The 23933-nt window shown below is 57.5% G+C and overlaps 1 protein-coding gene across 1 annotated transcript; it reads left to right on the top strand.

The window, feature by feature from the left end:
* Nucleotides 1-23197, top strand: CycK (cyclin K). The gene is made up of 8 exons (XM_037217472.1): nt 1-295; nt 2018-2149; nt 2568-2673; nt 3603-3704; nt 19299-19427; nt 21960-22091; nt 22845-22930; nt 23165-23197. The coding sequence occupies exons 1-8, from the start codon at nt 77-79 to the stop codon at nt 23195-23197; spliced, it is 939 nt and encodes a 312-aa protein (XP_037073367.1). The 5' UTR covers nt 1-76.
* Nucleotides 23198-23933: the final 736 nt, after the last annotated feature.

Raw genomic sequence — 23933 nt, 5'->3', positions numbered from 1 at the left:
CTCCGCTGTCAGCTGCTGCTCGCCGCTGACCGCCTCCGCTGTCAGCTGCTGCCCGCCGCTGACCGTCGCCGCCATCATGGTGTACTGGTTCTACAAGCGCAAGGACCTGAAGAGCACGCCGTCGGCTCAGGATGCCATCACGCAGGAGACGGAGATGCGCTACCGCAAGGAGGGCGCCCGCTTCATCATGGACCTGGGCAATAAGATCGGCCTGCGCTACGACACGGTGGCCACCGGCGTCGTCTTCATGCACCGCTTCTACATGTTCCACTCGTTCAAGGAGTTTGACAGATACGTGAGTAACCTGGGACGCAACGCGGCGCGCTTGGAATGCGGTTTTTCGTGATGCTGGCTGAGGCTCAGAAATAGTGTTGTGACGTGACGTATTCTCATGTTTACGAATGGTGCATCTGTATATCCCGAGTTTCAGAATCCCTCTTCTTTCACTGGACCTTTGTGACGACATTGCAGTCTTTTCAGATGATGTTTTCGTACGGACGCTGAAACTAGGGCATTTGAGCTCACACATATGTTATTAAATCCTATATCGGGTCCGTGACAATCTGTGCAGGACTGGCCGGTGTATCTCACCCACACATCCTATCCATTCGATAGAACACAGCGTCCGTGTCCGCCGTCAGGCACGCTGTTTGTGATCGGTACAGGGGCGTAGCAATGTTGTGAAAGAGAGCAGAATTAACTGGAAAGTGTCCAGGCTGGTGTATCCGTGGCTCGCGTGTCTCCACCTGTGTGCGCCTCTGCGTAGATGGTACCAGAATACCCTGGCACACAGCCTGTCGCTTTTTGGACCCCTATAGATGGTTCTTATTGCTCGATGAAGTACTAGAGCGTGATCTTTTATGTATTTTCCACGTTTGCACCTCACAGATATATTTCCTGACTATCAGTCAGAGGGGCACTAATTACGTAAGCTGCAGCGCATTTGCGAGGAACCTTATTCACACACATAAGGCTATTTCTACTGTCTTATCGAGAGGCACTAATGTTTGACGCTAGCACGCAAGTTTGCAAAAGACGTTGGTGAGAAACTGGCAGCCTGCAAAACCGCCCAAAGCGGGCCGATCCACAAGTTGTGCTCGGGGGCGTGCAGCCGTCTACACCTGTCAACCCGACACAGAGCTTCAGCCCCAGATCTTCAGGCTTCTGGGAAAACTTCGTTTCCCATGTTCTTGGAACCGGGATGTGGATTTGTGGTAATCTTTCGCATGTATGCAACTCCGCTTGATCACAAAACTTGCATACAAGTGCTATGATGGTATTACAACGCACCTTTTTGAGTATAGTGCTACCTGTTCCTTAAGACTTCGTGGCTGTTCGAAGAAAGCTCACAAAGACATAAACCCGTCAAAAGCGCTGCTGGCCAAACAGAGCCGAGCCACTGATGCTACACAATGGACGGTTAGTTGGCGGCGCGGCTTCGTGTGCCAGCCCAACAGGAGGTTGTCCGACCTGTCGCCAATTAATGTTCGCAGCGGACCATTGCGAGGTAAGCGGTGCGATTATGTTGCTTCTTAATGTCGACGCTCGAACCGTCACCAGTCAGTGACGTCATTGTCCCGGCTGAGGTGTGGTCGGGGGGCAAATCCAAGAAGCGAATCATGTTCCCGGAATCCGTGCGTTATGGGTGCTCTCGGATTACAATTACGGGTGGCATTGCCCTTGTTATTCGCCCAGGTTTCTTTTTATATTACTGACGGTGGCTGTAGGACCGGATCCAGCTTTCCTGCTCCAGGAACTCACCGCACGCATGCGGTCACTGCACCTCCTGTGAGAAGATTCGTTAGAGCCCTGACGGCGTGACTTTTTCACCGAGATGGTATAAGTGTGTATGTGTGTGCGTAACCGGCCAGGATATCTGTCTCCTGCGCGCGAGCATGTGGCGCCCGTGCCTCCGGCGATCTCGCCTCGCTCGGCCGAGACCCAGGTCACAAGTGGGATGGGGGCGGGCGTGCCTGACGACAGCGTCGCTCACGTCGGTCGGGCCGCTGCGCCACAGGTGACCGCCTGCTGCTGCCTCTTCCTGGCCGGCAAGGTGGAGGAGACGCCCAAGAAGTGCAAGGACATTATCAAGGTGGCCAAGACCCTGCTGCCCGACACCAAGTTCGTGGCGTTCGGTGATGACCCTAAGGTGCGCCCCTGCGCCAGGCCATAGTTGGTGCTAGTCTGCCGCCCGGGCCCTGGCTGGTCAGCACGGCCGGTGTGAGGTTATTTTGTCATGTTTTTGGTGGGTAGTTTGAAGTGAATATGTATATATGCCCGGGGGAGGGGGAAGGGTGGTCCAAAGGTGACGTTTAAGCTTTATGGAAGCGCGCCTGCTGGAAGTGGGACTGGTGGCTGGTCTGTCTGAAGGTATGTTCAAGTCACCCATATATAACCAAACTGCTGAAGTGTTCATAAACCAGAATTTTATCGGCTGAATATAGAATACAATGACAAAACTTATGGAAAGAGCTAGGGCGCTGCGAACATGTCATGATATAACCTATCACGTCGTCGAAATATCACGGCTGCCCCGTTCACCTCTCCGCCCGATGGTCTGCCAACAGGAGGAGGTCATGACTATGGAGCGGATTCTGCTGCAGACAATCAAGTTTGACCTGCAGGTGGACCATCCGTACACCTACCTCATCAAATACGCCAAATGTCTGAAAGGTGCGTACGGTCATGTTACCCGCGCGCAATCAATCGGTGGAGCCAGGTGAAGGCCGTGGTGCCGCGCGACGGCTTATTTGCGGCAGCCATGAGGATTAAGCCCAATGCTAACATGTCCTGGCCTCTGCTGACCAGAGAACACATTCATTAAACTTATGACACGGAATTCGATAGCTGTTTTCCCTGCTCCAGAAACTGATGCCTTCCCCTAAACGCCCCTCGTTGAAGTTTAGTGGACGGACGCAAAGCGGCTTAACTTACCTACTGGTCCAATGCGATGTGACCTAAGATTGGAGCTGAACGCAAGGGGCTGGGTGTGACTGGCTCCGTGGCTTAAGCTCTAATCCGCAAACGTGTCGTTGTTCCAATGTGTTGTGATGACGTGCATATCGCACTGTTCATCCTACAGCGCTGTCTCGCAACGCTGCCTTGTGCATACGTGTAGCCAGAGGCGTGCCGGGATCCCACCTGATACATTCAATGGCTTTCAGAATCCGGGATCCTTTGGTCTGCTTTTGTGATGCGGTCTCAGGCATGCCTGTGGGCGGATGACAGCGTCCCACTCAACGAGCGGCTCGGAGTATCCGCCGTTCTCTGTCACTTGTACTCCGAACGTGCGCGGCATATGCTGTGTGTCGCTCTGTCCTCGCCTCCTCCCCTCCCCTCCCCTCCCCTCCCCTCCCCTCCCCTCCCCTCCCCTCCCCTCCCCTCCCTCTCTCTCCGCGGGTGACGCCTGACCGGTCTCAGGCATGCCTGTGGGCGGATGACAGCGTTTCACTCAACGAGCGGCTCGGAGTATCTGCCGTTCTCTGTCACTTGTACTCCGAACGTGCGCGGCCTCTGCCTTGTGTCGCTCTGTGCTCAGCCCCTACCCCTCCCCTCCCCTCTCTTTTCTCGGGTGACGCCTGACCGGTCGGCCAATTGTGCAGGGGACAAGGTGAAGCTGCACAAGTGTGTGCAGATGGCCTGGACGTTCGTCAACGACTCGCTCTGCACCACCCTCTGCCTGCAGTGGGAACCGGAGATTATAGGTACGTTAGCCACTGCACTGTCGGGACGTCCGGCGGGAACCTGTGGCTTGTTGATGCAAGCTGGCAGGTTCCTTGAAGTCCGAAAAAGATACACGTGAAGGAGTGGGGAATATTTTGTCAAAAGGAAAAGCGGAAGTATGTTATGATGGGTTACCATATCAATCAATCAATCATAATGGTTTTATGTGTTATTTGATGTGTTATTGTGTTATTGACTATTTTTTATTCACGGTGAAACGCAGCATAGACGTCAAAGCGACGCATGTCCTAAGCGCTGCCATGCCACCAGAAGACAGTACTGCGCAAACAAATACTGGGCGAAAGTGGTAGACGTAGCCATGGATGTGTCGTCCACTCCAAATAGTTGCGATTGCGCGTCTTGTGAGGCGTCGTGGGGCCGGGGAGCCCAGGACCATGGAGCCACGGGTGGCCCATCGCCAGACGACGGTCTGTCAGAGCCACCGGGTCGGAGCGGGCCCATAGACGGTCTGTCAGAGTCGCCGGGTCAGAGCGGGCCCACAGACGGTCTGTCAGAGCCACCGGGTCAGAGCGGGCCCACGGACGGTCTGCCAGAGCCGCCGGGTCAGAGCGGGCTTACAGACGGTCTGTCAGAGTCGCCGGGTCAGAGCGGGCCCACAGACTGTCTGTCAGAGCCGCCGGGTCAGAGCGGGCCCATAGACGGTCGGCCAGGGCCAGCGGGTCAGAGCGGGCCCACAGACGGTCTGTCAGAGGCGCCGGGTCAGAGCGGGCCCACAGGCGGTGCGCTGGAGCCGCCTGGTTAGAATGACCTGCCGCCGGCCGGCCGCGTTGAAGCCATGGGCTGGGGTCTTACGGCCAAGCGCGTGACCCTTGGCAAGAGCCGGCCGGTCCTGGGGCGGTGCGTGGCTGCTCAGGAACCGGCGTCTGTCCGGGGCTAAACGTGTTGTCTTGGGATTACGAGTGTTGCGCTAGAAATGCCTGGTTACTGACAGACGTAATCGGCGAGATTTTCGGATTACGGACTTTGTTGGTGGAGAGCGCGGGCTTACTTTGTTGAAGAGAAGTGGCTGGCACCGATATTAATTCCAGCCACCTGGCCTGCGTTAATTTTTAGAGAAAACACGTTACCATCGCGTTTCCGGCAATGCTTTAGGTAAACGGGCCTCGCTTTAGCTTCAGGTTCTGTTTCAGATTACCTGCCCACCTCGACATTGGTGTATTGATTTGAATCATCCATGGGATATCTTATTAGGTCTCCATTTAATAGAATTTCATTGCATTAAAATTTATGATGGCAGAATTAGCACGAAGGTCGCTAGCACCGGAAAAAGGTGAAATTGCAGAAATTAGTACGAAGATCGCTAGCACCGGTAAAAAGTGAATGTGCTTAAAGCAAGAAGTCTAGACCATTAATGGGCCCCTTGCTCAAGTTGGAAGACGCACCTGCGCCAGCTGCCGTTAAGTTTGGCGGGGCGTGGTAACGCTATCTGGCGAACTCGGCCGGTGTGCAGAAGCAACGGCGCATGATGCTCTACACTCGCTCTCTGGGGTTAGGCCGGTGTCTGGGCGGCACCAGATGTATCCACTGGCTGGCGTGATGCTCCACACTCGCTCTCTGAGGTTAGACCGGCGTCTGGGTGGCACCAGATATCTCCACTGGATGGCGTGATGCTCCACACTCGCTCTCTGAGGTTAGACCGGCGTCTGGGTGGCACCAGATGTATCCACTGGATGGCGTGATGCTCCACACTCGCTCTCTGAGGTTAGGCCGGTGTCTGGGTGGCACCAGATATATCCATTGGCTCGCATGGTGCTCCGCACTCGCTCTCTGGGGTTAGGCCGGTGTCTGGGCGGCACCAGATACATTCATTGGCTGGCATGGTGCCCCACACTCGCTCTCTGGGGTTAGGCCGGCGTCTGGGTGGCACCAGATATATCCATTGGCTGGCGTGATGCTCCACACTCGCTCTCTGGGGTTAGGCCGGTGTCTGGGTGGCACCAGATATATCCGCTGGCTGGCATGATGCTCCACACTTGCTCTCTGGGGTTAGGCCGGTGTCTGGGCGGCACCAGATATCTCCACTGGCTGGCATCATGCTCCACACTCACTCTCTGGGGTTAGGCCGGCGTCTGGGTGGCACCAGATATCTCCACTGGATGTGATGGGAGAACTCTTATCCGCCGGACCGCGTCGAGTAATCGTTCCCAGTATTGGAGTGCTGTAAGTTGAGAATGAACATTTCGGTTTTGGAGATATTGCAATCTGTTCAAGTGAAACAGTTGAAGGCAACAGACGAGGCGACAGTCCAGGCATATGTTTTATGTGGCGAGGTGGTGCTTCTTAATCTGGATATTATTTATGTACGCATGCCGCCGCCGCAGTGTTCAGCGGTGCATGTTGGAAGGGCTTGTACGTGGGGGTGCTGGAGAGGCGAAGCACCGCCAGTGGTCAACCTCTGATGCATGACATTCCTCGTCCTGAGATCAACGCCGCGTCGCCGTGACGCGGCGTCGCCAGGCTGCTGGTCGCTGTACAGTGATGAACACTATAGCGACCCTTTCAACGGGAATCGTCTCAGAACTGGCTGGATTTCCGCAACGTGACCCAGACAAAAGCAGGCCGCCACCTGCACCGCCCCCGTGCTCCGCTGGCGCGTCCGTCCTGCGTCACCGCCGGGCCGTGGCGAGCACCACCTTCACCTCCGCTCGCCGCGCCCCGGAGACGCCCAACTTGTGGACGGGCTGTCAGCGGCCTGCGGGCCATGGCTAATGGAACCGGGCGACGCGCGGCCGGCACTCCGCACGCGTCTCCAGCAGCCGCCACCCCCTGACGCGGCTCCGGCCCGCTGTCAGTAGCGGCCGGTGTCGAAGTCTGGCCGACCGGGCGCCCCCCGGCCGGTGCGGCGCCGTGGGAGGTGCCCCGGCGGCAGGGCGGGTCTGCGGCGTCCGTGACCCCGACGGATGTAGTGGCCGCCGCAGGCGAAGGTCAGCGCGCTGCGAGGCTTGCGACTCGTGGGGGCTGGACTGGGTGCGCGGCCGGAGTTGGGCGGTGAGGGGAATGCAGTTGTGCTGCTATTATTGCGTTATAGGACACTTGTCATCCTTGTTTTGTTTTGTTTTTTACTTAGTGAACAGTGTTGGCTATGTGATGATGGCTTTAGCTTGGGGCGTGTTCATCTGGTCGTCGAAACCAGTGTCCTGCTGTGCAATGTTGAGGGTACTTAAAATGAGCGTCCCGCACGTATATGGTGGTTTGAAATGAGACAGCGATTTTGAAGATCATTCGGTGCAGTTCACAGCCCTGCCCTTTTGAATAGTTAAACCCCCTGGTTTCTGAGCCTGATGCCTGCGAACATGCGAATACTAGTTCAAGGTCACCCAGACTTGCACGACACCATAGAAACGTCCGGGGAATACGATCACTTAATTAGGCTTGTTTTGTTTTTATTTAGATAACTCCATGTCTTTTGAATGGATGGATTCCTGGAATCAGAGATCACGCTCAGCATGGCTTGTTTCGTGATCCCTGATCCCTGCCATCCGGCGTTGCAAATTGCAATTCCAGGTCCGCGGCAGAAGTGGATGGCAAAAATTTAACTTATCACAACGCTCGGCACGGACCATCCCACCCACGTTTAACGCAACCGCTGCCACCAGCCGCAGACCATATCTGTCAAGGGCAAATAGCGAGCGCCCGGAACAACCCGAACCCACCCTTTCACGGGTGGATGGGAAGGAAGGCGGGCGCTCTAACCAACTGGGCTACTGAGACGGACGACCATGGCGTTCAAGGTCAATCAGAATATGATAATCGCGTTATTCGTGTCTGGCGTCCTTCAGCACAATTCCCGGCATCAACGTACTGCAATTGGCTCTAGCCTATGTGATGCGTTCAGTGCAAGCTCCGAACACGAATTGCGTAATGTGCTGCATAATGCAGGATGTTGGACTATGGTACAAGTTACGATGAAAATTTAACTGGGAATCGAATAACTTTAGATAGCGCAATTGCCGGTTATGTGAATGCAAGTATACAGTATAAAATCATTGACACATATGCAAGAGCACTTCAAAAAAGGCTGAAAACACGGCCACATGACGATATTTGGTCCCGCGAACACGCTCCAGTAACACGCCGCCACCTCTCGGCAAGTTTAAACACTACGAGTGAGGGAGCCCGTCCCCTTCAGTGGATGTCCTGACACGGTCAGTCCGGCAGCGATTCGGCGTCATAAAGACGGCGTATTATGTATTGAAACGATGACGTATTGGGCGATACATTTACTAAAGCGTCAAATTATGTTGTATAGAGCGGTCTTTAGTACTTCGAAGTAAACCGATTGGCGCAAGTGAGCTTATGACACCATATCTGATACCTTCCTTTAAATATTCAAATGCGGAACATTATTTTTAACCTTTGTGATAAGAAACTGATGGTCTGGATTACACATGCCTGGTCGCATTTTCCGTTCATGTCAGTACTTTTTTTTCTCTGCGGACTATTGCCGTAAAAAAGCAAATAACCCCTGCATTTCATACGCTCTTAAAACCCACTTACTAACTAATTAATGCAGTGGCATAAATGATATGTGGCAGCTACGTCGCATAAACCTCAAACGGCTCCCAGAAGAGCTCTCGGCCAGCTTCCCTGCGGCATGGCCTCATCAGTCGCTGTGTCTTCTCGGACCTGAACGACCAGGACGCCATTAGGCAGACGTAGCTCAGCGGGCCCAGCAAGAACAACCGCTTTTTATCAGGCTGTCCTTGGAGGATTCCCTGTTGAGCCAATGTGATGGTGACGTCTGTTCATGGTGCTGATCACGAACACGCCAATATTTGCTACGTCGGTATTCTTTTTGTGTATTAAGTGGATGAGCTTTATTCATCCAAACCCTTTCAGTGCCCCCCACCCAGCCTTACATTCTCCCCCCTGGACAAGTACCGCAGTGGCGTCATGAAGAGCTTAAAGCACCGTGAAGCACGTGTCACCGTGAGTGATCCCGGACGGGACTGCTGACAGCTCCTGCAATTTAGCGTAGCTCTTCCTGGTGTAAAATTACAGACGCCGGGCGTGTGCGCTACTTTGGAAGGCGTGTTCCTTTCAGCGCTTCGATATCGCGATGTTCTAGGAAGTGACTCTGACTTAGTTGACATGGACAACCTATTTGCACTCCTGGGAGCTGTAGGTTTTTTTCAGCCCTATGCAAGCCCGGTTAGATAGGTGATACTGCGTTATGGGCGCCAAATGACTGCAGATGTCGGCGCTCCCAAAAACCTGTATTATTATCACCAGACCTCAGTGCGCCCTAGGCCCCGTGGTCGTCCGTCACCAGGCATCAGGTCTCCCCAGGCCCCGTGACCGTCCGACACCAAAGCTCAGTACGCCCCAGGTTCCGTCCTCTGTCCCGTCATCAGTCGGCCGCCGAGGACGGACCGTCCTCCGTCCCATCATCAACTGGGGACGGTCCGTCCTCCTCCCCGTCATCAGTCGACAGCCGAGGACGGCCCGTCCTCCGCCTCGTCATCAGTCGACAGCCGAGGACTGCACCATGTACGGGCAGATTGCCTCTTCCAGCCCGAAGTTTTTATCCAGCGATTTTACCTTACTTGCAACACAAGTGGCAGCTCTCTTGGAATAATGACACAAATAGCAAATTGAAACATATAAAACCCGAATTGTGCCCGTGGTCTTGCAGCTTCCGCGATTCGAGGCAAGAAGAAGTTGTGCTTTGCAGGCTGCGTATTGGCCATACGTACGAAACCCACCGGTATTTGTTGTGTGGTGAGAGACCCCGATGCCCTCGTTGCCCTGCTTTTCTGACGGTAGACCACGTAGTTAAACTATGTCCACATTTCGCCCGGGAGCGGTTGCTTTACTTTGGGCGAAATGCTACCTCCCTTACGCTAAGTGACATTTTTGGTAATCACTCGTAACTTCTTGAAGATGGCCGACGGTTTTTACTCCTTGCTAAAATAGGATTTCGCTCCATATTTTCACCTCGTAACTAAATGACAACGTTATGGGCGCAATATGACCTATGCAGTCGGCGCGCCCAAAAACCCTAATTAACAACAACAACGACAGCCGAGGACGGTCCGTCCTCCGCCCCGTCATCAGTCGACAGCCGAGGACGGCCCGTCCTCCGCCCCGTCATCAGTCGGCAGCCGAGGACGGTCCGTCCTCCGCCCTGTCATCAGTCGACAGCCGGGGACGGCCCGTCCTCTGCCCGTCAGTCGACAGCCGAGGACGGTCCGTCCTCCGCCCCGTCATCAGTCGACAGCCGAGGACGGCCCGTCCTCCGCCCCGTCATCAGCCGACAGCCGAGGACGGTCCGTCCTCCGCCCCGTCATCAGCCGACAGCCGAGGACGGTCCGTCCTCCGCCCCGTCATCAGTCGACAGCCGAGGACGGCCCGTCCTCCACCCCGTAATCCGTCGACAGCCGAGGACGGTCTGTCCTCCGCCCCGTCATCAGTCGACAGCCGAGGACGGTCCTCCTCCATCCCGTCATCAGTCGACAGCCGAGGACGGTCCGTCCTCCTGGCCATCAGCCCGCCGATCGATCCGCCGGTGCCGCCGCTGATCAGCTAGCGTTCATGGGAAATCAGCCGCCCCTGTCGGCTGGCTGGCTGTACACGGCCCGTGAGCGGCCGGCCCGTCCTTATCCTGTAGGGAGGGGGTGGGGAGGGGGGAGGAGAGGGATCGCCGGCCGGAAGTCGCAGCAGAGAAGCCGGGGCTGCCGTCGTCCCGGGACCAGTCCGAGAGGACATTTTCGGTGTTTAAGTGATCCTTAAGGGGTTGTTTGACGGTTGCGCGTCAGTAATTGGGACGCACGTACACGTGCTCACACGCACGCACGCACACACTCGCACACGTACTTTAAAGGGCATGTGGCATACAAAGGGCTTGATGGCATGTATGTATTTGTATAACACTATGTGCTTAATAACACGCAAGAAAAGTGTCACTGAAGCATGTGGAAGTATGTCTGCGCGTGTTAAACTCATGTCATACTACTGGCCATGAAGGCTTTTTTGAGCTTGCGGCAAGCTAGAAATATGGCGAGCGATGCAAAAGAGAAAAGTCCTCTTAATTCAAAGTTCAACTCACCGCTTTTCTCATCCCTTTATGCATTCTGCGATCAACCGCATGGTGTTTATTGAGAAAAGTCCTCTTAATTCAAAGTTTTCCTCATCCCGTTCAGCATTTTGCGATCGACCACATGACATGTATTGAGAAAAATCCTCCTAATTCAAGGTTCAAATCATCGCTATCCTGATCATTTAATGCATTCTGCGGTCGACCGCATGGCGTACATTGAGAGAAGTCCTCGTAATTCATGGTTCAATTCATTGCTTTCCTCACCCCTTTATGCGTCGGTGTACATTGAGAAAAGTCCTCTTAATTCATGGCTCAACTCATCGCTTTCCTCATCCATGTATGCATTCTGCGATCGACCGCATGGCGTATTTTGAGAAAAGTCCTCTTAACTCAGAGTTCAACTCATCGCTTTCCTTACCCCTTCAGGGATTCCGCGGTTGGCCGCATGGCGTATATTGAGAAAGGCCGTCGCGTCGGTTGTCGGTCGTCGGTCGCGTCGGTTGGCCGCGTCGCCGTCGCCCGCCCAGCACTGGGAAAGCGGCAGCACGAAACAAACAGGTCAAGATGAACCGAGGGGAGGGAAGGGTACTCGTGAAAGCGGCCGCTTAGAAGGCTGGCCTCTCAACTCGCCTTTGGCTTGGCGCTACGGCACCATTTAGATGCACGCGGGGAAAATCCCCCACGAACGACTGCAATATGTAAAGAGGCGTAGGGCACCGCAGGCCTCCGGCGGCCAGTAACAGGTCCGGAAGTGGCGTCCTCCTCAGCACGCTCGTGATTTTGGACGTCTTGATGTGCGAGGAAGCGTGCTCCGCGCTCTCTGTGAGCGATATCCTCGGAAGCAGCACCTTTTACGCTGGATCAGACGGAAACGTGCCGGATGATGACAGAGGTCGCCTTGTAAAAAGTGCCGGAAAAAATGGATGGTGTGTATCACCATTTCACGGAGAGATGTGCCCCGGGCCTGTTATGCTCCCGAGTTGTGCCACTGTTGCTGGCCACGGCTTATGGGATACGTGTTGCGACTGAGAGGTTCACCCGCTACCAGAGCTAATTATCCCGACGTTGGATATCCCCTCTGGACGGATCTCGTCGCAGCCCATTACGTCAGACACGAATTAAAATCGCTGAACATTGCAGTCTACTGAAATCGTGGTGACTTGTGACGCTTTGCGTGTGGAGGAGAGGCTCTTTGTTTGTGATGGTCTGGGTCGGTTGGTGAGCGGAAGAGGGGTTCTCTGTTTCTGGATCGGTTGGTGATCGGAAGAAGGGCTCTCTGTCATGGTCGGGGTCGGTTGGTGAGCGGAGGAAGGGCTCTCTGTCATTGTCTGTGCCGGCTGGTGGGCGCAGGAGGGGCTCTGTCATGGTCTTGGTCAGCTGCTGAGCGCTGCTGCAGCACGGCTTGTGGGTGGCTGCAGGGCTCGCTTGTTGTCTGAACACGGGGAGGTGCGAGTGAGAAGCTCGTAAGAGTCAGATCCTCACAAACATGGTCAGCGACATTTGCACCAGTCCCGTGGAGAAAGAAACTAGAAGACGTACATCCCAGAATGTTGGTGTACCTAAAGATGTTTGAATGCGGCACTGGTCATTGATGACTCAGGGTATTCTGAGCTGCTCAGTACCAGGGATCTCCAATATGTAATGTAGTTGGTACGCTTTTTTAGATGTTGTGCGTCGCAGAGGACCGTCGGAGGTCTGGCATCCATGCGTGATGCCCAGTCAGACGCTCCCCGCACATTTTCATTCGTTACACTACGCCCACCGACATGGAGAACGACCCCACCCACAACGGGGAGATGGCCAGCCGGCCCAGTTTTCCAGACGTGTGTCAATCCGTCCAGCCATGGTCCGCCGACGTGCTGTCGCATGCCCGATGGACGCGTCGCGCACCTCATCAGTCAGCGCCGCAGACAAGCTATTTTGAGCGTGTCAACCGCCGTGATCATTAATCAATAGTGTACGGTTCAATGCTCGGTTAATCCAATGATTGGCTTGACTGCCGCTCCGTCGCGCAGGCAAGTCGGTCGTGCCGCGCATTTCGATGGAATGTAGAGTGAACCGTCCAGGCTGCATTTCGATGGAATGGAGGATGAGCCGTTCAGGCTGCATTTCGATGGAATGGAGGATGAGCCGTCCAGGCTGCATTTCGATGGAATGGAGGATGAGCCGTCCAGGCTGCATTTCGATGGAATGGAGAATGAGCCGTCCAGGCTACATTTCGATGGAATGGAGGATGAGCCGTTCAGGCTGCATTTCGATGGAATGGAGAATGAGCCGTCCAGGCTGCATTTCGATGGAATGGAGAATGAGCCGTCCAGGCTACATTTCGATGGAATGGAGGATGAGTCGTTCAGGTTGCATTTCGATGGAATGGAGGATGAGCCGTTCAAGCTGCATTTCGATGGAATGGAGGATGAGCCGTCCAGGCTGCACTTCGATGGAGTGGAGGATGAGCCGTTCAGGCTGCACTTCGATGGAAAGCGGAGTGAGCTTGTAAGCTTTCCAGGCAGCGTATGTCTCGTGCGTTGATGCATGGTTCGGCAGGACACGTTTGACGGCGGCTTCACTGGCTTTAGTTGAAGTGCATTAACGCTTACATTACGAGATTAAAGGGTGCTAGTTTCGGCATTTTGTACACCAGCTTTTCTCAGCATTGCCCACCCGTTGCCTGGTTGTCATTCATTGGCCAAGAGAAGGGAAGAAATGAGCGCGAGCGACTGCGGCCAAAGTCGGTGTTTGGCTTTATGTCTAGGTGTGTTTAATAGTCGTATAAGTCACCACCGCCGGCCCGATGTGTGGACCACTGAGTGTCCGTATGGTATGAGGTCTGACCACTCAGCGTCCGCCTAGCATGAGGTCTGACCAATCCAGCGTCCGCCTAGCATGAGGTGCGACCAATCCAGCGTCCGCGTAGCATGAGGTGCGACCAATCCAGCTTCTGCCTAGCATGAGGTCCGGCCAATCCAGCGTGCGCCGGGCATGAGGTCTGACCAATCCAACGTCCGCCATCCAGCTTCCGCCTAGCGTGAGGTCTGGCCAATCCAGCGTCCGCTTAGCGTGAGGTCAGGCCAATCCAACGTCCGCCTAGCATGAGGTCTGACCAATCCAGCGTCCGCCTAGCATTAGGTCTGACCAATCCAGCGTCCGCTTACCATGACGTCTGACCAATCCAGCGTCCGCGTAGCATGAGGTCTGGCCAATCCAGCGTCCGCCTAGCATGACATCTGACCGATCCAGCGTCCGTCTAGCATGATGTTTGGCCAATCCAGCGTCCGCCTAGCATGAGGTCTGACCAATCCAGCGGCCGGCAACGCCTGCATCCAGGTGCCCGCCGTCGGTTGTCTCCTGTTATTGCAGCGAATGAGCATGAAATAGGTTTATGCGCAGGGGTGCTGGTTTTTGTAAGTGTTAGAGCGAACATTTGAGTGACTGGGTGGCCGACCCGACGCTCACGGCCTGACTTCCTCCTGAGTGTTCGTTGCCCCATGCACACGTTACTTTGACAAACGTAAAGTTCCTGTGTGTGGCTGTGTGTGAGTTCCTCACTGTTCTCATCATCCCAGCCAAAATTATTGGACGGACCCAAACCGACGGTGTGGAACCCAGGCCAACACTGGAGAAGACCCTCATGAAGTAATATAACTCTGCATTCTGATGGCGCGCTCTCAATCAAAATTTGCGCCCTGTGAAGCATATCTCGCCACGCCGTCCTTCGTGATTGATGGTGGGTAACGCCCACCGTCGAATTTACGAACTGCTCCGGGAATATTGAATGATGATTTCGTTGGCATTATGGGTATCTGCTACGGCAATATCAGCGGAAAGCTGCCAGGAGCTACACGTCCTCCCACGCTAACTGAGTGTGGACGCTGGGCAGACAGATCGTACCGGGCCGCGGACCGCGTGGCGCCGAGCCTCCCTCCCCCCCCCCCCCCCTCCCCCCTCCGGACCGTTGGTGTGGTCGCTGAGACGGCGCTCCAGGAGCGCGGCCGGTGTCCGCCGCCGCGTCGCCCGCTGAGAGTGGGCGGCTGGTGCGACGCGCCCTGGAACGGCGCGCCGCCGTTTCTGGAAAGCCGGCACCGATCCGGCCCGGCGGCGGGCGTCAGACGTGTCAGCCAGACCGGCCTTTGTCTCCTGATTGCAGCCGTATTCAGTTGTCCGGGTGGGCCTGACCTGTCTGTGAAGGATCAGAGCGTTCCTGGAACGGCCTGATTAGCCGTCCGAACGCGCGGCTGCATGGCAGCGGTGTGGCACCGGTATCACACTTGCCCGGTGACCCGGTGCAATGGAATGCTCAAGAAATGGTCTATTTGCGCTCGTCTGTCAGTTTTTCTGCGTGGGCGCGACCAGTTTCGTTTCTTCCCGACTTTACGTCCGGCCGTTGATCTCCGGATGCTTATCTCACCGTTTTCCTCCCCGGCCGACGCCATTCCTTCTGTCACCATGCATCACTATCGTCAGGTGTTTTCCACTCGGCTCATCTCGCCGCCGAAGCTTCCTTGCCGCCTTTGTCTCCTCCGGCGCGGCCGCCCTCCTTCCGTAATGCATCTCATCCGTCTGTGACGTGTTCGCCCGTCTGCGCACGTTTGCGTCTGTCTGACCGTCTTGTCCAATTACCGTCTTGCGGCGCGTGGTCTGCCGGCGGGTGCGGACCTTCCGCCTGCCAGCCGGCCTGCCGCGGGACGTGCCCAGATACAGCGCCCGGTCGGTCGCTCGGTCGGCCGGCCGCCTGATGAGACGCATTATATGCGGCAGGGCGTGCGGCCGCGGCCTCCTGCGGTTCAATCAGCCGCGTCGGCCGGCGCCCGGCTGATCGGCGGCGCCCCTCTTCCCGGCCCTGGCCGGCCGCCGCCAGGTGCCGGCCCACGGTTAGGGACCGCCGCTGCCAGGAGCCGGCTCTGCGCTGGTGGAGTGCTGACCTGGTAATCCGTCACATAAAGCCACTAAGTTAGAAGCGTAGAAACTGGCGAGACGAAAATACCCGTGGTGTCAGAGGTGACCTGAGCTTAATTTCTTTGCCGATCAAGAGATGCCGGCTTAGGAGTATCCGCGTATGACCTGGAGGTCGCGCGAAATAAGAGTGACCGAGGATTATCAAGACGTCCATTCCCGGCTCCCTGGGGAAGCAGAAGGCGAGGATGGAGGAAGGACATTCACGTCCGGCTCGACACATCACGCCGTATTCCGCGCGGACTCTGCAAGAGGCCATGGTGATTGGGCGATACGCGTCGCAGATCGACAGAAGGCAGTGTCAGCGCTGCTCACGGGGAGGAGAGCGGGGAGACTGGCGTGCAGAGGGAGCCGGAGCGTGCTATGGCGCCCCCGGTCCCTGGACCCTGGCTCCTGGCTCCTGGCTCCTGGCTCCTGGCTCCTGGCTCCAGGCTCCTGGCTCCCGGCTCCCGGCTCCTGCCTCCTGACTCCCGGCTCCTGCCTCCTGGCTCCCGGCTCCTGGCTCCTGGCTCCCGGCTCCTGGCGCCCGGCTCCCGGCCCAAGGCTCCGGTCCCCGACCTGGCTGGCGATCGGGCGTCGCCGTGCGCTGGCGGCGAGCCGGCCGGCCGGCCGCCGTGTCCGGCCGGCCCCTCCCCCGATCGGCGCCGCCCCTCTGGCGTGACCGCTGCCGGGCACCGCTGACGGATGGCGAGCCATTAGCCGGCGCCAATTCCGGCCCCGGGGGTGCCGCCACGCGAGGCGCCACGTCCACACGCCCTGCCCGCGGGCACGCACCGGCCGGCCAGGGCAGCGCACGAGCGGCGCCCGTGTCAGACATGGCGAGCAGGGACGCCGGCGCCTCGGTTGACGATCTGTGTACTGACGGCTCGGCCACCCCGACACAGGGAGGCGCTTCCTTCTGTTCACCGAGAGCCTGGCTGGCTGGCTAACCTGGCTGCGATTATGCGTGGCCAGACGTCACAGTAAGACTCCCTCCCACTGACCTTGGGCCCGCGGGGTGATCTGACTGACCCGGCACAATGTCGCACCGGTTGCAGCAGTGGGCGGAGCTTAGGGTAGCCTCTACCCGATCGCGATCGCGGACACGACCGCGATCACTTTTGCAGCGCGGTCTCCGGTGCAGCCGCCACCGCCAGTACGGACGCCGTCGGCGGTTTCCGTCGTCGTCCAGGGATAGCTGGTGCATGCAATTGCAGTAATGGTAGTCGTCATTTGCCGGCCGATTTCTGCCGGATTTTTTCTTTTAAAAAACTGGGTAAGCCATGTTGACAAGGTCGTGAATTCATTTCATTCATTCACTTCATCAATTCATTCATTCAATCAATTCATGCGACCGAACGAAGCCTTCGGAGACCATTCCCAGCGTGGGAGAACGGCGCGCTTGGTGTCGGCAGAAGGCGAACGGGGGGCTACCAGACGCCGCCGCGACTGAGAGCAGCGCAGGTGGTGGTCACGTGACTGGCCTGTCCGCCGGCAGCCCGGCCGGGTGAGAAGTGATACGGCGGGCCGAGCGATTTAGTAAACTGCGTCATTCGTGTGCGTACAGTTAAGTGCATTTGAGCACTGCCGTCCGAACTTGGGCTAGGTGACGTGGTTCTGTGGTGGCGCCATGGTTTATGCAATCAGTGGTGAGCCGGGTGAGGTTGCGCGAAAGGCTCAGCTCGGCTCGCCAGAGATGGCGCTTTCTGGGAAAAGAAATATGAGCGGCATACCCACACGTGTGGAGAATCTCTGCTGGCGCTTGTTATGGGCGCCAAATGGCCACCGCAGTCGGCGCGCCCGTAAACCCCGATAAACACCAAAATCTCTGCTGTCCGAGCCTGACATTTTGCATCATGTGCGTGTCGGTTCGCGAAGGGTGGACTGCAGAGCTGGGATAACGCGGAATCGGCATGGGTCGATCATTGTATATTAAATACAAGCATACCGACTGCCACTATCTCTCATTTGTATTCCGCGCCTCGCCTGCCTGATGTTTGCAGTGCTCGAGGACCAGTTCGTTGTCCGAACTCTGGTATGTTATTGTCTCCGAAGCGCCTTACCATGACGTTTATTTGTCCCGGAGTGGCCGCCTTGTGTCCAGGGCGGCGCAGCGCCCCCGAAAATCCATATCATCATCATCGTGTCGAATGTGCTTGTTCAAATTGAACGCTTCACCTGGGTGTTTGCTATGCAATGGCCTGAGCGGTGTGTGTGAGTAGATAAGACCATGCCTGGCCATGACTATTCAAGGCTATGTCTAACCGGCATGAGTGCTCGTCGCGCCCTCGCTGCCGCACCGCTGCGCGCTCTGCTCGTGGGGTGCGTCAGCAAACAGAGCGTGCGAAATCCGCGCTTGCCTGCGTACGCCCCGGTTATAAGCTAGCGAGGTGACATCCAGCTTGGGCGACACATTATTTTTGCGTGGCTCGAATTTGGCTATTTCGATGTCTTATGTTGTCTTACGCTTCTTATTGTCTTCGATGTCTTATGTTGTCTTGTCTTACTTCGATATTATGATGTCTTACGCGCCACAGTTTTCTGTGATAAGCTGTGTTATGCGCACTTGGGCCTTGCAGGCGTTTGAGACGCTTGCAAGCGTCGTAGGCGTCCTCAGTGTCAAAAATCGCTGAGGCCTCGCTGTTGACTAGGCGTCGGCATGGCACAGAGACGAGGTTTTTAAGACATTGTGTTTGCACAACATGGTATCGGCAAATTTATTGGGAGGCTTGAGCCGCCAAAACGGAATGTGCTGTCTTTTTGGTAGGGGAGGTTGTGTGAGGATAGCGAGATGTGCAGAAAAATTCGGCCCCACAATTTCGTTCCAGCCTGACGGTTTTCAACCCCAACAATCACAAAGCACGGATTAATTGCGCTTTTTGCGCTCTGCCCTCTGTTGAAACTCTACTGCCGTCAATAGTCATGATCAGAGGCACTCGTCATCATGTGGCGCGGACTACCGCGGGGGTCCCTGTTGAGGTCAAAAGTTTGATAGTATATGGCACTGTAATTATCCAAAAGCTGATAAAGATACTAATAGACCATGACATGCTACCACTTTCTGCACATAATGCTCAAAACTGTACCTTATGCTTTCCCAGTCCTTTAGAAAATTATGTCCGACAAATCATGCATGTTGTGCACTTCAACTTCTGGCGAAAAAAATGCCACAATAAACTCAGTATTCTCTGCAGCACTGTGGACGCTGTTAGTATCCTTGATGTAGCAGTTTTCACAACCACTTCACTGCAGCGACATGTCATAGCCTCTCACATTGTAGTGTTATTGAACGCCGCGGCCGCCGTGACTCACGTACTGAGTACAGGCACCTGAGGCTGTGCTGGTGTGCTTCCTGGGCCCGTGTAGCTGGGGCCCGGCCGGCCCTGACCGGCCCGCGCCCGCGCGGGTCCGTCCTCACTAAGTCTCATGTCAGACGCGCGCGCTCTGCGAGACGGCGCTGGTGACGTCCGTGTCGTGGCCAGGCAGCGTCAGCGCCGCCGCGCGGTCCCCGTGCTCCGCCGCCGCCGCCGCCGCCTCTCGCGCCGACAACAGCGGACGCTCATTGCTGTGCTCGCCTTTTTTGCAGCGATCGCGCTCATGTACCTGGCCGGCAAGTTGAGCAAGTTCGAAGTGGTGGACTGGGTGGGCCGCCAGCCGCACCACCTGCGCTGGTGGGACATGTTCGTCGAGGACATCTCCATGGAGCTGCTGGAAGGTGAGCGCGCCGCACCGGCTGCTGGAGCAGGGCGACCGCGGCAGCTTGTCCGGGGCAGTCCAGCCGTCAGCAGCGATGCGGCCCCTGCCGTGACGCGGCCTTTGGACGGCCCGATCGAAGCGCCCGGACACGTACGAACTGGCGATGTGCTCGGCTTGGGCAAGATGACCCCGGTTGCCCGGTGGGCCCGTTCTTATGCGGATCATGTTGCCAGCAGCTCGGGAGGTCCCCAGCTGATCCGAGCCAGCGGCTGATGAACGTAAATGTTGCGCCAACCCCGGTGAAATCGAGATCTGTGAGCGCTATCGGGGGTTTCACCGGCCTTGTCAGCAGCGGCGGCTGCTTGTTGCGCGCGCGAGGGCGCCGCTGCCGGACTTGAGCACACCGGCGGGTGTTCCCTGGCGTGCCGGTGCGCGCACGGCAGCGGCCGGCCGGCCAATAAGCGGCGGGCGCGCGCTCCGGCGCCGATTGCCGCCCGGTCAAGTGGCAGGGCCGGGCCGAGGGCCCTCGGTGCGGCTCGCAGCCCGGCTAGAGTGCCCCACACCCGGCGCTCTGTTGCCGGCGGCGCCCGGAGAGGCGCCGAGCGAGCGACGGCGGGCAGGGAACACTCAGCAGGTGCGTTCGAGAGCGCTGGGAGGCGCGCGCGCGCGCCTGTTGAAGACGATAGGACTGGTGGTGACGGTTGCGTAACACGGCAGCGGCGATGACGCGATCGGCCGGCGCGTCGTCGGCCGTTCAGATTGCCTGTCGAGGCGGCCGGTCCCGGGCCCGGGAGCTGATCGCGAGCCGTCCGCCACGGACTCGCCGGCGACAGGGCCGCGCGGAGGAGCCGTCAGGTCGGCGGCGGACAGGGGGCAGCCGGCGCCGACCCATGGCGGCCGAGTCCCGTGAGACGGACGGCCCTGATACGGCGCTGACAGCTGGCAAAGTGTCCCCCACCCGGAGCGGTCGGCGCCGCCAAATGGAACAGACCGTTCTAATGAAAAAGGATGCTTTGTCCTGTCGGGCCGCCACAGATTGCTGAGATGGATTCGACCCATTGCTCCTGGTGTCAGCCGTCCGGATTGTTTCATTTTCTCAGCTGGGCTTTGGTCGGCACTGGCGCCGCAGTTTTCTGCCCCGGCTGTGGCTTTGGGCCGTGGCAGGCCTGTTGAGCTCAGAGCCCGGTGGCGTGGTCGTTTGATGTCAGGGATGCAGATGTTTGTGTTATTCAAGTAAAGATGATTTTCTTTCTGGTTGAGAAGCAAATCGTCCTGCTTGAGTAGATACAATGGTGTTTCTTGCTGGCATGAGGCACAGCGTAGGATGTATTCATTACACGTTGTTAGTAAGCTGCTGCGAAATAGCTCATGAATATGTCACTCTTTGTCAGTGTATAAAACCAGCAGTTTACTGGTATGCTTGTTGGTCGTTGGACCCTGGTAGTGAGGTTAAATTGTGTCAACTCAAAAAGAATAGTAGGTCTATCTTGACTTGTTATAACCTATACCAGAAATGCTTATCTTTGACACTTAGTTGGTGGTAGTCGGGCCGTATGGGGTGTTTGACACTGCGCCTCCCTGGTGTGACCTTTGTGTGTCATCTGGAAACTCTAGGCTCATGTATTAAGGGAATGTTCGCTTTGTGTATTTATTTCTGTTCATCAGTCATACTACACAATGAAGCGGATCATAGTTTATTGATTCACCACACAGTCCGGTGTTAAAATCAACGTCGTTTTTCAAAGCATTCCAGGCACGTAGGCGGATCGTCTCTCTTTTTGTTGCTTTTTTTAGTGGTTTTGAGCAGATCGTTGAGACTTTCCGACTTGTCCTAAATGTCTGTTTACGTATTGTGTCGAAATTTGGGGTACATGACATGCACGGGAGCGGTTCCAGGGCCCGGTGTTTGGGGGGGGGGAGAAGAGGACGGCCATTGAAATTTGGTGATCATGCAAAGCTAGTTGAGGTTTTCCCTTTTTAGAGATGCAGACTTCGTCGGGACAAATCACGCGCCGTTTGGTTCATTATTATCTGCCCAGTAGTCCTCGAGATATCAGAGGAAGAGGGGGGAGGGGGGGGGGGCAGGCCGTTCCACGAGACGGCGGCCCAGTATGGGATAATTGCCACTGGCTGACGACCTTGCCGAATGCGTGGAGGTACAGCGTATGGGCGTTGGTCGCCACTGATCCTTGCCTGACCTGGCTCCATTGAGCCTTGCGTGCCTTGTCCGAGTGTGTGTGTTAGGGTAGGTGGTTGCGCGTGTGTGCGTGCAAACGTGCGTGCGTGCGTGCGTGCGTGCGCCATCGGGGCTTTGCAACGCGCTGAGATGCCAACACTGGATGGCGGTGTCTGCCCCTCACCCTGGCGGAAAGGTCGGACATCCTGGACACGCAGATTAACTAATTCACTACCGTTTACCCGCTCGTGTCGTTGTCCATGGCTCTACTATCCCCTGTGTGGCTTCTCGTGTGTCGCTCCTCTGTCGCTTGCGTGACCGGCTGTTGGTCGCTCGGTCAACCCGTGCGTGACACCGTGCATGTCTCTGTTGCAGACATCTGCCACCAGGTGCTGGACCTGTACACCCAGGCGAAGGCGGCCGGCGTCGCCACCGAAAGTCCGCCGCCGTCCGCCGTCGCCGGGCTGGCCAAGGTCGAGGCCGTCGACCCAGCCGCCTTCGTGCTCGGTGGGTACCAGCAGGGCGCAGCGCGGCCAGACAGGCTGACGTCCGAGCCGGTAGTTAGTGCTGCTCAAAGAAGGAGAAGAGCGATTATCGAGATTATTCAGGGTTAATGACATGCGGGCTGAGAAAGGTGGGCGCGGCACGGATGTGTTGGGGTGGTAGGGTGATGAGCTGGACGAATTCAGGTTTGTATTGTTGAACTGTCAACCTGTGTTGGGGGTCGTGCGAGTGCTCAGACGTCTGCTGCATGGTTTCTTTTCGGGCTCCCGTCTGAGGGAATAGCTCGCTGTAGATCACGTCGCTTGTCGTCCGGGTGAGGTAGTGGTGCCAGAGCAGGCGCTCCTTTTGTGCCATCGCGTGTTTGATGCCTGTTGACCATGCCGTTTCTCCAGGCGTCTGGATTGCGTGTGGTGAGAGTTACGGCTTGGGTGGGGCTGTTGTGTGTTGGACCGGCATCCATCGTCTGGGCGGAGCGCCGGCCGGTCGGCACCCGCTCCCCCGTCGGCACCTGCCCCGCCGCCGACCTCCTCCGGCCGTCGGCTCCCTCCTCCCCGTCCCGGCGTACGACTGTGCGCCGGGCCCCCGGCCTTGTCGCGCATCCGCCCCGCTGCTGACGCCGCTCGCCCTCTGTACAGGCGACCGCTACGCGAAGCCGGACGCTGTCCGCGCTCTCGACCTGATGGGGCCCGGCCTGCCCGCTCGCGCCGTCCGGGTCGTCGTGGCGCCGCTGATGTTGACCTTGCGCTCCGTTCGCAGCGCCGCCGGCGGCCGACGTCACGCCGAAGAAGGAGTACCGCAAGTCGACGCCCACCACGCCGCCGGGCGCGCCACCCAAGACAGAGCCGCCGGCAGCAGCGGCGGCGGCTGCGGCAGCTGCTGCTGCCGCGGCGTCGGCAGCGGCGCCTAGCTCGGCCGGGGCGACCGGCCAGCCGGCGTACGGGTACGGGTACGGGCCGCCGCCCCCCGGCTACCTGTACCCGTTCCCGCCGCCGGCGGGCGCGGCTGTGGCTCCGCCGCCGCCGCCGCCGCCGGCCGCGCCCGGCCCGGCCGCTGCCGCCGCCCCCTTCCCTCCGCAGTACCCGCCGTTCGGGTACGTGACGGTGCGCTGATGGGCTGCAGTTGGTGGTGCGGCTCGCAACATAGGTTGTTTGTACGTACACGATGCATATGTTCGTTGCTGTGGTTAAATATATCAATCTTGTATCGCTTTAGTCCTTATGCAGCTTCTGGGAAGTCCATGGCTTACCGATGTTGGTGCCGAATAAACAGAATATTTTTTTTGCGGTGATTGCTGCCGTCATGCTAAAGAAGCCGTGAAAATGTCGCGCAAATTTTATCTTCTTCTCCGTCAAGTTTACAAATGATGTTCATGCATGGATTCGTGGGGTGCCTGGACAGTTGTTTGGACCCGGTGCCGGTGCACTGCAGGTTCCCGCCGGCGCCGGCTGACAGCAAGGCTCCGCCAGCGGCGCCGCCGCCGCCGCCACCGCCGCCACCGCCGGCCGCCAAGTACCCGCCGCCGCCGCCGCCGAACGCGTCCGTGCCGCCGCCGCCGAGCAGCGCGCCGCCGCCGCCGCCTCCGCCGCCGCACCCGCACCCGCCGTTCCCGCCGGGTCCGTCGTCGGGCCCGCCGCCTCGAGGGTAGGTGCCGGCGCGGGGCTCGGTGCCGGCCGCCGGTGGAGGGCTCCGCGGCGCGGTCTCGTCCTAACAGTGGCCACTGGCATCGCCGGGCCCGTGGCCGGCTGCCGAGAAGCATGGCCAAGGTGGCGGACTGGCTCGGAGAAAACATCGGAGAATGCCTCCCGTCCTCTTCAGGCTGTGGCTATGGACACTGACCAGGGCAGG

Source organism: Pollicipes pollicipes, unplaced genomic scaffold (assembly GCF_011947565.3).
Source record: "Pollicipes pollicipes isolate AB1234 unplaced genomic scaffold, Ppol_2.1 Scaffold_4002;HRSCAF=4701_pilon_pilon_pilon, whole genome shotgun sequence".
In the NCBI taxonomy this organism is placed as follows: domain Eukaryota; kingdom Metazoa; phylum Arthropoda; class Thecostraca; order Pollicipedomorpha; family Pollicipedidae; genus Pollicipes; species Pollicipes pollicipes.
This window is presented reverse-complemented; position numbering and strand designations above follow the sequence as displayed.